The 16,243-nt window shown below is 48.2% G+C and overlaps 2 protein-coding genes across 3 annotated transcripts in view; both read right to left on the bottom strand.

Moving 5' to 3' along the window:
- The window catches only part of CYRIB (CYFIP related Rac1 interactor B), a 102,166-nt gene extending 95,657 nt beyond the window's left edge, over positions 1 to 6,509 (bottom strand). Inside the window, exon 1 of the mRNA XM_082312582.1 lies at positions 6,431 to 6,509. The gene's annotated coding sequence lies outside the window, so the exon portion shown is untranslated. The remainder of the gene's footprint in view (positions 1 to 6,430) is intronic.
- A 5,529-nt stretch (positions 6,510 to 12,038) lies between these two features.
- Positions 12,039 to 16,243, bottom strand: part of ASAP1 (ArfGAP with SH3 domain, ankyrin repeat and PH domain 1) — a 157,562-nt gene continuing 153,357 nt past the window's right edge. For both annotated transcript variants that reach the window (XM_082325849.1, XM_082325850.1), the window contains one exon: positions 12,039 to 14,288. In XM_082325849.1, the coding sequence (XP_082181975.1) occupies positions 14,214 to 14,288 (75 nt within the window). In that variant the 3' untranslated portion in view covers positions 12,039 to 14,213. The remainder of the gene's footprint in view (positions 14,289 to 16,243) is intronic.

Genomic DNA, 16,243 nt, shown 5'->3' with positions numbered 1-16,243 from the left:
GGGACACCTTTCTCGCTGAGGAAATGGTGGGTGGACCCGGGCCCCAGCGTGGGACTCAGGCCACATCCAAGGCTCTGACGAGTGACCTTAGCACAACGCATCCAAAGCTGCACGCATAGCAGCCGAGGAAAGAAATCAAAGGAGTGCGGTACAAACACTCTGGCTACTGCTAACATTTCACATTGACGTAACATTTCACATTGAAAGCAGCATTGGTGTTGGCACGAGGTTAGCAGCATTTGCACGGCTCTCTGCTGACTAGCGACTGAGCCCTACAGGGAAGAGAAGCTGCAAGGACAGGAGTGGGACAAAGCGAAGGAAGTGCAAGCTGCAAACCTCTGCTTGCCTTGCTCAGCATCAGATGAATATTAATTCTCTGCTGGTTTGCACAGCCACAGACAGGCCTGTTCTTACTAATTTTAGCCCTTGCCTAATTTAAAACTACAGATGCTATTTTTATGGTGTTTTTTTCCCCTCTTCTTAACAGGTTGTAAGCTGTCAGATGCACCCCGTGTGGTTGAGAAATTGGTGTCGTCCAAGGAGAGGAGGGAAACCTTTGTTAGAAATAAGAAGTGGATAGGAAAAAAATTGCACATTAAAACATGCTATTAAGCTCCAAGAACAAGTCTTGGAAGCAGACCAGCCTGCCTGTGCTGGGCTGAGGAAGGCAGCGGGGCCTCTGGCCTGGATGCATTCGGGTCTGGAACATGCACCTTCTTTAAACCTTGCACGCGTGCCAGCCCTGTGTGCCCTGCCGTCTCCCAGCTGCGTACACACAGACGTCTCACTGCGCCCCATCCCTGAACACACATACAACCATCCTCTCTCTTCTACCTTCACCTCCCTCCACCCATACATGCGCCCTGTTTATAAGCCTTTGCTCCTCTTGTCCCAAAACACACCTGCACCCAGACCCCCTCTCCCTGCCGCTGCACCTTTCCCCCGACGCCTGCAAGCACCTTCTCTCTGCCTCTGCTCCTCCTCTCGCACACCAATCTGTCGCCCATCTCCCGCAGAGGTCAACAGCAAATGAAGTGCTGAGCCTGCCCGCAACGGGCAGCAACCCTGCGAACGCGAAACGTGTGTGAAAAAGTGGTGAAGTGAGGAAACATTTGTCAGAGGAAGTGAGTGGGTGGAGGGAAAAGCCTGGAGCGAACAAAAATCAACAAATAACACATTTAAACTTGAGCACCGAGTGCCCAGCGTGGGTAAAAGGACACCGACTTTACAAAATACTATGCAAATGCATGTATTCTATGCAAAGATACGACTAATGTACACTGGGGAACAAGAGGTGTACAAGGACTGAAAATAAAGAGGAGGCTCAAAATAAAAAGTGTAAGAGCTAATGCCCTAATGGCAGCACACGTGGCTCCCGTGAGGGTGAGCAGGGAAGGAGTAAGACCACAGATGATGGCTGCGTTTTGGACGTGCATCTTACTGGATCCCAAAAACCCTGCTAGTAACCCAGAGGCTGTCAAAGTCCAAACGGACTGATGATGTCTCGCTAAGCACAGACACAGATCTTAGCCGTTATTAATAGACTGCATGCCCCTGCACATTTTAATTTAGTACTTTCAAGTAAAGCACTTTAAAGATAATATTTTTTTTAAAAAGGGAACTGTTATTTCTAGAACAATCATGCCGGAAGCCCAGCTCTGCTGTCCGTTTCTGATAGAGCAGTAGTTCCTCAGTTAAGATTTCTCCCTGTCAGATGTAGCAGTGCAGGGACCTAGGAATACGATTCCCAGTTTTTCAGCCTATTATTTGTGCATTCCCAACCTGTACAACCTCCCTTCCTTCTCTAGACTTGTAGAGCAAGATTGGCAGTGCTATGGTTTCAGTCACACACCACAGAAGATCTTGGGCTTTCTTCCTTAAAGGAGAACAAACTTAACTCACAGGCTCTGTGCCAGAAGCTGGCCAATTTTGCCCTCTGGGAATCAGCCCATGAAAGCTCAGCTCGCACTGGTGCCAAGTTGTTTGGACAAGTGACTCCTCTAACCACTCACCCAGCGAGTTGGTTGCGTCCGAGTTGCTGCCACAGACAAGGTGAATGAGCAATTAACAGGTAAATGGCTATCACAACACGCACGGAAAATTGTCCAGTTTTGGTTGCACCACATTTTCCTTCCCGCACATTTAAAACCAGCCTGTTCTGCAGGGATCGCCTGCAGAAGAGGTTCACTTCCACGCATAGTAAGGCTGCCCGTGCCACTATCATTTTAAAAGAATAACAAAAGTGATCTGAGAGTTGTCTGCATATTACTCCCCAAATTTGGCAGCGGAGGAGCCCAGACGTACATGCTTGGTGTGACACCGCTCTCTCTGAGGCTACGACGAGCGAGCGCTCTTGGAAAGCAGGCGGTGCGTCCGTGCCACGGGTTACAGTGATTGCTACTGACAGGTTCTTCATGGTATCACAACAAATTAGGTCACAGATTAGATTTTCATAGCACAGATTACAACCAGTGTCTATATTTTTTTCTTACATAGAGAGGGTTGTGGCCAGGAGGTTTGACCTCAAGACTGGGAACAAGGCAGATGGGGGGGGGGGGGGTCCTAATTCTGGCTGAGACAAAGGCTGTCTTAGCGAGACTCAGGTTAATTTCCTAGTTTTCTGCTGTAGTCAGAAGACTTGGTGGTTTTGCCTTTCTATCCAGCAAGCCTTTGAGAAATAAAGAGTTTGTCCACTAGATACTCTGGAGTAGATCTGACAGCACTTGTGCAAAGCAGTTATCAAACCCAGCATTTTATAAAAATTGCATTTTTGATGATAGAAAAGCAGATTGCACCACGTAAAAAACTGCTGGGAATGGAAACTGAAGCTACCTGCTAGACTTATCCCACCTAATACCACAAGGTCACACATACACTCAGTTTGAGCATCTCTTGATGTAGAAAGATCTTAAGGGAACAAATTAATGTGTGCAGTATTCAAAAACCAACAACAACAACAACAAAAGCCACTGGGGGGAAGAGTTTTAAAATATACCCAGCAAGGACAGTAACAGAACTCAGGCACCAAAAGGAAATCCAAGCTGTATCGAGCTCCACACAGAGCAGCACTGAACAAAGGCTTCCAACAGCTGAGTAGCTGCAGACACGGTGCAAAGTGCTTCCTAGCCATGGCGAGATACAGCCTGACTGCAGATTTGAAATCCCTGCTCCAGCAACGGTATTCCCGCAGACTGCCAGCGCTGCGCTCTGCTCCCAGCGCTCCCCGCTGCCGCCTCCCCCAGAGCTGTGCTGTTGCGGGGGAAAGAGAGCGCCCGGGAGCCAGGGAGCCTGCTTCAGCTCCTGGTGGAACCCTGCGGGTCTGCAGGAGGCCAGTGATTCAGCAATAAGCAAGCTCACGGCCATGGTAAGCGCTAAAGGAAAACCTAAACCATATGATCAGGAAGACAGGTCTTGGACTGAGCTAACCTCAGAGACAAGCCTTTCTAAGTCAGGGTTGAGAGTGCTGCAGGAATGACCTTCAGCTTACAGAAACAGTCCTGATACCCATGCTGGGATGACACTCCTCCATCTACCTTGCTTGGGTGGCCAAGAGACCCACATGGGCTCTCAGCAGAGCCTCTGGAGCATGTATTTAGCCAGCCAGAGCAGGCCAGTTTATACCTGCAGACAACCAACCTGTAGTCTCTAACCACGTTCTCGAGGCTGTTTGCAGGCGGAGGACGCAGCCTGTCTCCCTGTTCCCAGTGAAGCCAGAGGAGCACATGATGCTCTGCCTGTTCCCCATCTGCAGGTTTAGACAGGCCAGCGCCCGGTGCCCTCCGCTGCGCCTCCGACCAACCTGGCCAGCCCCATCCAGGTGCCAGCGTGGCTGGCCTGAATCACCACAGCTCTAAAACGATCTCGCCCTTCACTTCAGCAAAAGTTTTTCACAGGAAATAAGCTTTTACTTTCAAAATACTCTTGGCCTTGTTCTTTCCCACCAAGCACAGGAAATATCTCAGTCAAACATCAGTCTTTATTCTTGTGAGCCGCTATTTATCCTCTGATACCTTTGAGTAAAAAGAAATAGCAGTTAAGAGCGGCTGTGCCCTCCCACACTCTACAGGCGGCATTAAGCTTTTAACTGCCCTCAGCGCACCAGCTTCTTCCACCGCCCTTACTGGGCACGCTCACATTTAGAGGCACAGAATGAGGCCTAATTATTTTTTCCTCAAGCCTGAGCTGTGCCATGCAGATTATTGAAAATCCATTGCACATGCTCCTTGCTGAGCAGTCTGAACTATCGATCTCGGTTAGAGAAACGGATGCTCTAGACTTTATTGGAAACGTTTTTAGAAGTCCTGTTGGTATGACTGTTCCTGCTGGATCCTGAGCACTTCCTAGTCTCCGTGCAGAGCCCTGCCTCTCAGAAACTCCATCATGCCGGGGGTGCTTCTCCTGCTGAGCCACGGAGGAAACCACACCACCGACCTCCGGTGCGCCCTGGGAAAGCAAGTGGTGACAACTGTCGGAAAATGCACTGAGGCCTTTCGGTCTGACCAGTGCTCAAAGCCAGCAAGAGCGGAGCAGCAGGTAGGAAATGCCACCTGCAACAGCATCTTGAGAGCATCCCGCTGCCCGGACAGGCACGGGCTGCCAGTCCCTGCGGAGCGGGGAAGGCAGCAGGAGCCATGCAGCGCACTGCTGCCTCTCACGAAGGCAAGACAACCCCGAGCGGCTCTTCCACACAGGGTCAAGCACCAAAATGACCCAGGGTGCCTGTGAGGGTCCCTCAGAGCTCATGTAGGCACCCCGAATGCTTCCCCCCTCCCCGCAGCGGCAGTACTGGCATCCTCGACATTAAAAAGGCGGCAGCCTGCCACCAGGCTTGGTTTCAGTCAGGCACTGAAACAAAGACGACGTTGCACTTCCGACAAAATCCCACATCTCTTCAAAACACTTCTCGGTTCGGGGTGCAGATGTGGGGTTTGCTTTGTTCGAATGAAAAAAAGGGCCTCTCGACTGTTTTAATCACACACCTAACAAGACACCGAATAAACAGTATACCCCTTATGGCCTTCTGAGTCATGTATATTAAAGACTGATTATTAGACATAAGAGTTCATTTTTAAATGGCAAAAGGGTAATGCTGCTCTAAACCATACAGAGAGTTAATCTTCACGGTTTAGGGGTTGCTCTGTGCTATTTCCTCTCTATTTCACCACTAATCCTTTTGAAATGCTACAACTTGCTTAAGAGAGGGGCAGTTTTCACACACAGTCACGATCACAACCACACCACTGTCCCTGCCCAGCGAGGAAGTACCAAATCCCCCAAAGCAGAAGTGCTCGCCTCCTCGCCAGCCAGTCCAGTGCATTTCTGGCTGCTGGGCTGAACTTTTAGATGTTTCATCAGTAGCAGGTGCAAGATTTGCATGAACGATGATGACTGAAAAGTCTCCCGCCCAGCATCTGTCCAAGCGTCGGGGGACAGTCAAATGCAACGCACCCAGTTCAGGGCAAGCAGCAGCCAGCCAACATTGCCACCGCTGCTCCCAACCCTGGACGGCCGTAAGCAGCGCCCATCGCGCACAGGACGCAGTACCAAACCGTGGCTTCCTCCTGAAGCCGCCTGCCCCGGCCTACTGCTGCTCGGTTTCAACCGGGCGGTGGCTGGCGATGGCGTTGGTTGGCGCGAGGGCTGTTACACCGCTTTCTGGATCTGTCGCCTCCGTCCCCTGGTCCCAGGGCACAGAGGACCTCCTGTCCCTCGCCCGCCACCACACGCGAGCGAGGCCCCCTCGGCCCCTGCTGGCTCGGGCGGCCTCGCAGCCCCCGCGCACGGAGGGAAACTGAGGCGGCGGCTCCGGCCTTGAGGCCGACACAGGGCTCGGAGCGGGGCTCGCCGCGCCTGCCCTTGCTGCCCACGCCGGCTTCGTAGAGGAACCGGCGCTGCGGGCGGGGAGCCGGGAAGGCGCAGGGCTGCCCCGGGCGGCGGCGAGCACCCTCCCGCCCCGGGGGGGCGGCGGGGCGGGGGCGAGCCTTTCCCCGGCCTCCCCTCCGCTCCTCCTCGGCTCCCCTGCGGCCACCCCCCGTCCCCTCAGGCTCTTCCCGGCTCCCCGCAGGCGATCTCCCGCTCCCCTTTGGCGCCCACCCCTCAGACGATCCCTCGGCTCCCCTCAGGCGACGTCCCGCTCCCCACAGGTGCCCACCCCTCGGCTCCCCCTCAGGCGACCTCCCGCTCCCCTCAGGCGGCGCCCCGCCGGTTCCCCTCGGACGATCGCCCTCTCCCTCAGGCGCCCACCCCCGGCTCCCCTCAGGCGACGCCCCGCTCCCCTCAGGTGCCCCGCCCCGGCTCCCCTCAGCCGCCCGAGGCAGGGGGGCGCCCGCCGCCGCCGCCCCGCTCCCGCCCAGCCCAGCCCAGCCCAGCCCGGCCCAGCCCCTCCCGCTCCGCCGCGCTCCGCGGGCGGCGGGGGCCGCGGGCAGCCTACCTGGGCGGCGGGGCGGCGGGGCAGCCCGCGGGGCGCAGCCTCAGCCTTCCGGGTTGCCGGGCGGCGGCGTCACGGCCACAGGTTGGCTGCCGGCGGCGGGCGCGGTGCCGCATCGCTATAAAAGGAAGCGGCGCAGGGGGAGGGAGAGGCGGCCCCGGCACCTTCGGCGCGCCCGGCCCCGGTCCCCGGTGTGGGTCCCCCCCGCCCCGAGGCGGGGAGCAGCGGCTTCGCCCCGGGCAGCCCCGCTCGGGCGGGGCGCCCCTGCCCTCTGCAGCCGCGGCGGGAGGCCCGGCCGGCCGGGTGCGGGGGGGGGACCCGGCCAGGGCCCTCCGCCTCAGCCCGCACCCGGGGCGGGCGCCCAGCGGGTGAGGAGCGACCCTTCGGGAGGAGCCAGCGTGCCCCGGGGCAGGGGGACCCTTCCCCAGGCACCGGGGCAGCCGCGGGCAGGCGGGGAGGCTGCTCTGGGCAAGCACGCACGAAGCAGAGCGTGAGGGAGGCTCTGCAGAAACAGGAGGGTACCAGCAAACTTCAAACGCGTGGACGCCAAAACCAACCATCTCCAGGGGGCTTCTGGCTGCAGGCTCCGCTGGAGCACGGCCCGCGCCTGCACGGGAGGCCGGGGCTGCAGGCTGGCAGCTGGGGAGGGCACGGCGGTGACAGTCCTGGGGACAGGGTTTGGCAGCTCTAAATGGAGGTGTTGGGTCCCTGCTGCAGTCGGAGCCTGGGCATCCGGCCTGGCAGCCGAACCGCTGCAGTGAGACCTTGCCTTCAAGTCCTCCCAAACTAAAGAAACAACTCCTCAAAGCTGAATTTTTCATTCAAACCCAAACAGCTCCTTCAACCTCCACAGCTGCACTCGGGCACCAGAGCGGCTGTGACAGCCCTGAGGCACTGTGCTCAGTTTCTCCTCCATCTTGCGTTGATGGCGGACGGCATCTTGGCAGCAGGAGAAGCGAGGGTCCCCCCAGGACAGGGGATCCCCATCCCCGTCCGCCCACCAGGAAGCTCTCCCTCCAGCAACAGATGCTGTTGTTCTCCTGCACTGACATTCCCTTTCAGGAAGGGACAGGGATTAGACGGGGGTAACACATCTTAAGGTAATTTCTCTAAATGGCCTTTTGATGCCCGGCTTTACTGTCAGTCGCTGGCGGGGGCTGTGATGCTTCAGCTCACTCTGCAGCCCCAGAGGCCCCACGCCATGGCACGGGTCTCGCTGTGATGGCCACAGTGGCTACAAGTCCTGTCTCTGGCCCAAAGCAGATGGCGACGCAGGCAGCAGCAAGGCTGGGGCGCTGAGAAGTCACGTAGGTAACAGGACCCCAGCGCAGAGGTACTACGTATTCCACCAAACAAGCAGCTAAAGCTACGGCTCATGGGCAGGCGCTTGCTCTACAGAGAGGGAGGCGATGACCCCAGGCAGGCCCCAGTCTAAATAAACACTACCGGGGCCACATTTTGCACGAAGAACATTTAGGCAGAACAGTGCCATGGGCAAGTGAGAGGAACAAAATCCTGCTCTCAAGGGTTTTGAAGTAGAGAGGGTTTTTTCCACCACCAAATGTAATATTTTCTTTTTCATCCAAACTTTCTCTGCATTCCGGCAGGGAAGGGGGAACAGAAGGAGCTTTTCTGCCGGACCCGGCAGCATCTCACTGAGACAGACCTGGCAAGAACACAGGTGCCGAGTTAAAAGATGATCCTGAGCAAAATCCATCCCTAAGCAAGGCGACTGTTCCAGACCTGCTCCGAGGAGGTAGCGGGGGTGCCAGAACCACGTCTAAGGTGGACCTGGGCCCTGCGCGGGGCTGCTGGCAGGGACTGGTCTGGCAGGGCAGCAACATCTCCTTGCTTACCGCCAAATGCTCCGGCTCACTGGATCGTGGGCACGGACGCTGCCTGCACATCTGGTGCCTTCTGCTGCTTCACAGGGCGCAGCTACTACAGCGGGTACTCGAATAGTGCTGACCAGATGGTCTGACTGCCCTCCCTCCCCCATTATCGTTTGCTAAGATCTTGCTGCTTCTCCCGGACAAGGGACCTTCACTTCTTCATAGCACTTGAATCTCTGCATTACCTTGAGCTCTGAGGTGAGTATATAGCCCACCTATAGGCAGCGCACACAGGAGAGCTGCTGACTCCTTACGATTGGTCTTCACATCAATGATGGAGTCATTCATACTCTTTCAAAGGGCTCCAAGTTGTGGTTTGTGTTGCCCCCATCCCCTGCTCTTCTCTTCTCACACCTCCTTGTAGCACATATGGAGTTCGGATTTGTTCTTGTACTCTGCAGAAGACCCTGAAGTCCCCATCTTCCAGCATCACTCACTCAGTCTAAGTTCACTTCAAATTAAGCTCAATGCTCCTTGCTCTCCAAGCTGCTAAACTTCCCTTTTACGTAGGCCAGCAGCTTTGCACACCCTGTAGAGGCAGGTTTAGCATTTGTTCTCCTCTTTCTTTCTGCAGAGGTTGGCCCAGTTCCTGTAGGGACGCTAGAGACTGAGAAAGATCCTGGATCAGAAATCTGCCCTTCATCCCCGTGCTTCTATCCACAGAGGTCAGAACTACTGCAATGGTCCTGGAGCTGCTCCACGAGGCTTTTTTCCAGCTCCTGGATGGGTTTCCACACAATAAAGTCTCCTCTGCAATGAGAGCACGTGGTGGCTGCAGCTCACTTACTGCTCGGCGACCCGGGGCTCCTGCTTTCCTGCCTAGAGTTACTAAAGCAGAGCTACAGCTCTGAATTCAAAACCCACAGTGAATAAAGGGAAAGCTAGGGCGTGTGGAGATGTAGGTCGAGAGCCATGGACAGGATGGCTTGCAGTACAGACAGGTAATTACAGGCAGTATTATCTTTACTAATTTGAAAAAATGTCTGCTTTTGTCTTTGAGGTGTCTCTGAAGCAGTGTGTGGCTACTGGGGCCGCCAGGTCACTAAGGAAGTCTGCAGACTCCAACAGAAAACCACTGCTGACCTCTTCTGTGCGCGTTCAGCTCAAGAGGTGACTTGTCTTTCTTCAGTCTGAAGTTCAGTCTTGTGACTTGTCTTTCTTCAGTCTGAAGGAGTATGTTTCAATCCTTTCCAATAAGTAAGTTTTTGATTTTTATTTAAACACTAAGAACTCAACACGCTCCGAGGCGTGTTGATGCTTACTACTGTAGCAGGGATATGGGAGCAGGGAGAGATGAAAAACATTACTAGACTGGGTTTGAGAGCAGCTTCAGACTTAAGCTATTGCACGCTACTCCTTACTCTTGTAAGTTTACAGGCAGATGTAGTAAGTTCCTCCTGTAGTATTCCCTGAGGAAGAGACTGGGGAAATTAATTAGTTACTAAAAAAACAAGCCTAACGCTACTGCTTTGAACTGAACAAAGGTAAATACAATGAAATCACCTCCAACAGAGCCATTCTGGAACAGTCTCGTTTGAGTGTTCAGGGGTGATTCATCCACACAATGTGACTGTGAGAGAAAAATCAGAATTTTAAATTTCTGGTGGTAACTGAGGCACAAGAAACATCTTCAAGCCTTGGGGGGAAAAAAAAATCCCATGGGGGAGCGGGACCTCATCCCACATCGCCTTTCAGCGAAAGGCAACAAGCACAAGGGAAGGGGCTGCTTCTGATCAGACACTACAAGAACCAAGAACAAACTAGCAGGAACTGCAGAGTAGCATTAACACTGGATTTAAGGTTCCAGGTAAGCTTAAAGCTCCTTCAAAACGTTCTTCAGGTGGTAGAGCAAACGGCCGGTCAGCTTCTCCTCTGCTCTGACATGGTTAGCAGATGTGACAGCTGTCACAAATGGTCTGTCCCCCGCCCCCGCCATTATAAAAAGACTAGAGCAGACATCCGCCTCGCTGCAGACAGGAGGATCTGTTCTGTAATTTACAGAGGAACAAGGCAAAGCCTGTACCATGACACACTATCGTTTTTAGTGTTACTCGAACAGCAGCTGACGAGAACTAGTCAAGACTTGCAGGTTTTGTGCAGTGGCAGCACGGGCTGGGGGGTATAAGCTTAAGTACAAGTTGACAAACAATGCTTAGTTATCTCAAGAAGAAACTTGAGCCCTCTCTCAGCAGATGACTGAGCTGTAAATCATGTTATGTATAGCCCTAAAAGTATCATTAAGACAACTTGAAATAGTTAGTTTGTATTAGATAAGAACATTTTTGGCTTGCAGCTATATAGATGAAAACATCTTACAGTCCTGTGTGCATTCTGCATCCATCTGAAAAGCCTCCAGCTGTGTTTTAGAAGGGCTAAAGTGTCTCATAAAAGCACCCCAACAGCTTTAAACTGAAGGCTAAGTTGATAAGTTGTCTGTAAGAATTTAAGGCCTGAAGCTAAACTTTATTTACTTAGGGATGTTTGCTCCTCTGTCATATTCTGGTTTCTTGGCATAGGCGGGTTACTGGTCTAGAATTTCTGTGTTTCACTGACTGGTATTTCAGACTTGCACCACTTTCACTGGTTTTGGTTACCAATCAGTCTCTGTTCAACTATGAGCTTGAAGTTTGTCAGGAAAAGGGTAAGCAGACTGAAACTCTGAACAACAGTGGAGTTCCTCTGGGCATGTGTTTGTCTTGGTCTCTTCTGCTCCAACCAGTATATGAGACATCCACCTCAATTTTCACTTGCAAAAGGAAATCAATACATGTCACTGAAGAACAAGTAATACAAGCAGGACAGAGAACTGAGGATATTGGAATCAACCGATCTCTGAATGCTGTTATCTGAAATATTGTAAAAAGGTAGAAACTGAGCAGACTGCTTCCCCTGCCCCACGTCCATCTTTCACACACCCCTCGCCCCATCTGTTTTGCCCATGTAAATTTAAAAGCCCCAAACTAGCACTCTTTTCAACCCGAAGGGCCAGCTGTAGAAAACAAGACACACCGGGCTGGCTTTCTGTAGAGCCTGCTGAAGCCAGAGAGAAAGCAATCGAAACTCATGGACAAAATAAGTGTTTTGATGCTAACTTTAGTAAGTAAAGTCTTCCAGATAAAGGCAATTGCATCCATATTTAACAGCTGTTAAAGAGATACACACTTAATTGCATTATATAAGGGGTGCTTTATATGAAAGAGAAAACATTGCAAGTGTTTTAGTTCTACCTGCTTGGAATCCAGACTCTCTCCCTAGAAGATATTCCAGTTGACAAAAGGGCCTTGTTCAGATATCTGGGATCAACTGAATACATTTATTTAAAAGCAATTTTAAATATTAAAAAAGTAGAAATTAACACATACAGTACTCAAAAACTGTCACATTAAATACATGTGAATAGACATGTGTACTGATGTTTTACCTTAACATTCAATGAGAAGTCAAGATTTTAACTAGTGGCATGACCAGATCTGATTTCTGTACACGTTGATGTACTATGTAATAAAAAAATAAATAGCAACTGTTGTTCAACAGTAAATAAGACATCATCTGCAGAGCATACTTCCCCCTCTGGGGGCACCTTCCCCTGCCCCTCCCCCCAACCCCTTATCAGCTAATTTTCCATAAAGATTTAGACTTTCCAAATACTATGTCATGTACAAAATTGCAGACAGTGGCTCATTGAGTTCAAATATAATACTGTACTTAAACTCAATCAATATCATACATTTTCAGGTTTCTTATGACCCACAATAAGCCAGAATAAACAGAACTATTGTTCCCTATGGAACTCATTTAATTTTATAAAATGCATATGTATACTATTTTAAAGAGCGTAGAAAAGAATAGACATTTGACTCTACATAATTTTACATGCCTAGGTTTTCTTTATATGATTTGCTTTTATCAGTTTATTTCAAGATCACTTAAAAATACAATTGACCACAAAAGTGAATAGGTTTTGTTCTTTAATGCAACTTAAAACATTGTAGTAATGGATAAAATGGAATGCTAAATAAATGCTAATCCTGACTTCCTTTCCATAAAAACCAGAATAAAGTCTGAAATACTGGAGTTGGTAATACTGAAGGATTAGATGCCAGCAGGCTCGCTCACTCATTGTGTAATTTTTTTTTTTAATAAACTTTTGTTATAAATGATAAATCCATTAACAGTTGATAAATGTTTTTCATTTTTTTCCATGTGGGGTTTAGACTGATACTTGTTTCTGTATTAACCACAAACAGAATTAAATATTCACTGACTACAGTCTTGTAAAACTGAATTAAAAATGAAAGCCCTCAGAAAGTCTGAGATGTGTTTTTATGAAATGAAAATCTTCCCATGCAGCCAAGGCAATCTGCTTTGAAACAGCAGTACTAGGTACTGAAGCCAAAATAACATTTAAAGCATGTAATACAAAACTACGTATGAAAGTCCTGGAACCTGCTACAGACAAACTATGGGAAAAACACAACGGCATTATGTTTCAAAGTTACAAAATGATGTTGAAAGTGACATAGGAAATGAAAGTTTTCAGTAAAACATTGAAGTGTTTTCTGGCAATGCAACTTTATACCAACTTCCAAGAAACCTCAGGTCAAATGCAGCCTTCCAAAGATTTTCGTAGAAATTAGCTTTATAACAGTACATCTCTTACTTGGTGCTTTGAATTAAGACTATTACAGTTACAGTTTAGTGAACTCTGCTAAAACCAGCCTGATACTTGTGATCTGAGTTCTGTCATTAAGAGTCTGATCAAATGCATGAGAGGTCATCTTAACTTCCACTTTTTAGAGCAATTAACAATAATTTAAATTTATCCTTATATCGCCACTTAAGAAATTTTATTTTAGGTAACTAACTTTTAGCAAGGTTGAAGACAGAGGAAAAAAACCCCCACAAAATCATTTTTCAAAGAGCCAATTTAGCTATAAACAAATACTGTTGCAAGCTCACATTAATCTGAATAGCAATTAAGTTAAAATGTTCTTTTCTTCAAATGTAGCTATATGACTACAGTACTACTTTTGTACAAAGGCAGGTTTCAAGTAAGCGTCTAAATGCATGCATAATGTCAACAGTTAACATTTTCTAGAAGTCCTCGGTTACTAAGAATTCAGTGAAAGAAACCAGCAAATTTCACATATATCTACTAAAGAACAATATGACTAATTTTCATTAAAATAAGTTTTCGAATGAAATAAATTTGTAACTTTTTATAGTGAGGTAATATCACAGGGGAACTGCAATCACAGTTTGGCATAGGTCCACATAATATAAACATGAAATGCTGTATGCACACCATAAAACATTACTGTTATCTGTAAAGTCAGTGAATATTTGTCTTCATAATTACACTTAACTGAGCACTATATTAAATAAATACCGAAGTGGGTTTCATAGCTGTAAACTGCATACACTTATAAACTGCAGACTCATTTTTAAATTGTCCAAAACCATTCACTCATTCTAACTTTCTGCTAATTGTATATTGAGAATACCAAGTTATTAGGAACAGTCATTTCTGTACAGTTACATGGTTGACGGAGACCACCTATGTTTGGAAAGCCGGCAGTTCATATGTATTTTGAACAGCATAGACGGAGATGTAAGTGCTAGATGCCGAGGATGGCTTCAACGAACCCAATAAGGCGTGCCAGGTTCCAAGGCTACCATAATACTGGCAAAGGCAGAATAACACAGTATATTTACAATACATATAATTCAACCTCATGAGGCGAGACTTAAATGAATTCTTAATTTGTAACAGCAGCTATATATACAATTGTGCACAGGATTACAGGGAGGCAGCAGCGTTCGCTTTTGCTAAAAAGCCCGTCTTGCATGAAGAATGTGCAATGCTCAAGTTTAGGATTTTTTGTTTGTTTTTACTAGTCTGACAGAATGTGCACAAAGGACACTGGAAAGACCCCTTTCCTCTCTGGCTGTCCTTCGATGTGGCCAATCTGCAACACAGGAGAAAAACATACATATATATGTGTGTGTGTGCATACACATGGCGTTCGTAGACTGCATTTACTTCATTCAAAAGCAGCAGAACTGCATGGATCCTCCAGAGACTTTGCAAGTTCTTCGACAGTTTAAAGCAGACCTTCGTTAACATTTGAATTTGTGTAAAGGAACAAAATAAAACTGTACAAGCATATTATAAATAAGACAAATTAAGCCAACTAAATCTAAAGGGAACAAAACTACAATTTTATTTGAAAACCTACGTACACCACTGAATTTCAAGAATCTCACCAAAACAGAAGCCTGATTTTCTTTTGTCTGATAGACTAACTTTCAGTAACAAGATATACATCTCTGAAAACCATTCATCTTAGTTAACTGAATAAATCCTAAACATCTCACTTAAGGGAAATGTCTGCTACAGTTGTGAATTACTTATGATAATCTGCATGCTTCACTTGAAGTGATAAAGGCTCAGCTATTTTCTTAATGAATTGGTGGGATTCCTAATGATTTATGTGCATGCTAGTGTTTATAACAAATCACAGTGTTGTCTGATTAAGTATCCTTCATGTACAACTTCTTACATGTTTTGCATAATAATCATTTATAAAGAAATAGCCAAGCAACTTCTAAAAAAAAAAAAAATAATGGCACCTTCTCTGTGAACTTTACATGTTTAAAATGCATAATTATAAACAGCTGCCAAACTGGTAGCACTGGAGTAGCAGTCTTGACTGACCGTGTAACTCTCTTCCCATCCTGCTACAGCGCTGCTCACTGATTTCAGAATAATGGTGTACCTCCTTCCTCTTCCACAAGCTAACAAAATGGGAAGGGGAAACATGCAGGGCTGGCCATTTCCTCTTGTAGAGCCAAATTTTTGAAGCATATGAGTCAACAGCCCTCATTTCCCTTCTCAGAAACACTCAGACTGGAGCACTTCATGGAACTTGCCGGGCACGTACCCAGGGATCTTAAAAAGCCACTTTACAGAACAGATTCAGCAACTAATGCAACTATAATCAGGGCCTGGATGATACAGTCAATAGACCAGCTTTTCACTGGGCATTGCTCTTTTGATACCATCTTTTCAGTTGAAAATCTTCCACGTTTAAATGATGAGTGAGAGGAAACTGTGTAGCTAGAACCAAAACAGCAAAGGTAGCGCTACGCTTAGATTGGGAAATCACAGGCAACATTGTGATGAGGATTTGTTTTAATCAAAATGAAATCCGTCTCATTTTCCCCAGCAGTAATTCTTAGGCGGGGAGGTATGACATAGCAGGGCTTTGGAGGCAAGAGCAGAGTGTTAAGGGAGGGCTGGAGCCTTCAAGTGGGGTTGAGGAAAACCTGATGTTAGCACTCAGGAACCAAAGAACAATATGCAGTCCAGAGCAGGGGGGAGTATGATACAAACCAATGGCATGGGAGGGAAGAAGGGAAAGAAAATGTTAACTACCTCTCATTTAAGGAGGAAAACCATCAGCTTACAGCACTAATTACGAATAGTTTTTCAGACTTCCAGCAACCCCTGTAGGTATAACGTAACATTTCTGGTGAACTGAAGATAATTACGTATCTCATTTTTCATGAAGAATGTAAGCATGCTAAATGGAGTAAAAATCACCACCTCTTCATTTAATGAAAGGCTAGTGTGCATTACAAAGAGTGACATATGTAAATATGTGGTGTTATGAGCCAGCAGTAAAGCCACAGCTAGTAGGGATGGTTCTAGCAGACTCCCAGGAAGAGACAGACCCTGCCAGAGAAAGGGGGTCCTCTCCAATACGAGTTTAAGGGCTGGATGTTCGCTCAGACAAAAAACTCCCAAACCCCAACAAAATAGAAAAACACCACCCACAAACCAAAATAACAACAAACCCCTCAAATTTGGGAAAAGAGGCTTTCCTTTAAAAGTCATAAAGAAGTTATGTGAAACTATAAA

This window comes from Platalea leucorodia (assembly GCF_965183815.1).
Source record: "Platalea leucorodia genome assembly, chromosome: 1".
NCBI lineage: Eukaryota > Metazoa > Chordata > Aves > Pelecaniformes > Threskiornithidae > Platalea > Platalea leucorodia.
Note: the sequence above shows the minus strand (reverse complement) of the source record. Positions and strands in the feature narration are given on the sequence as shown.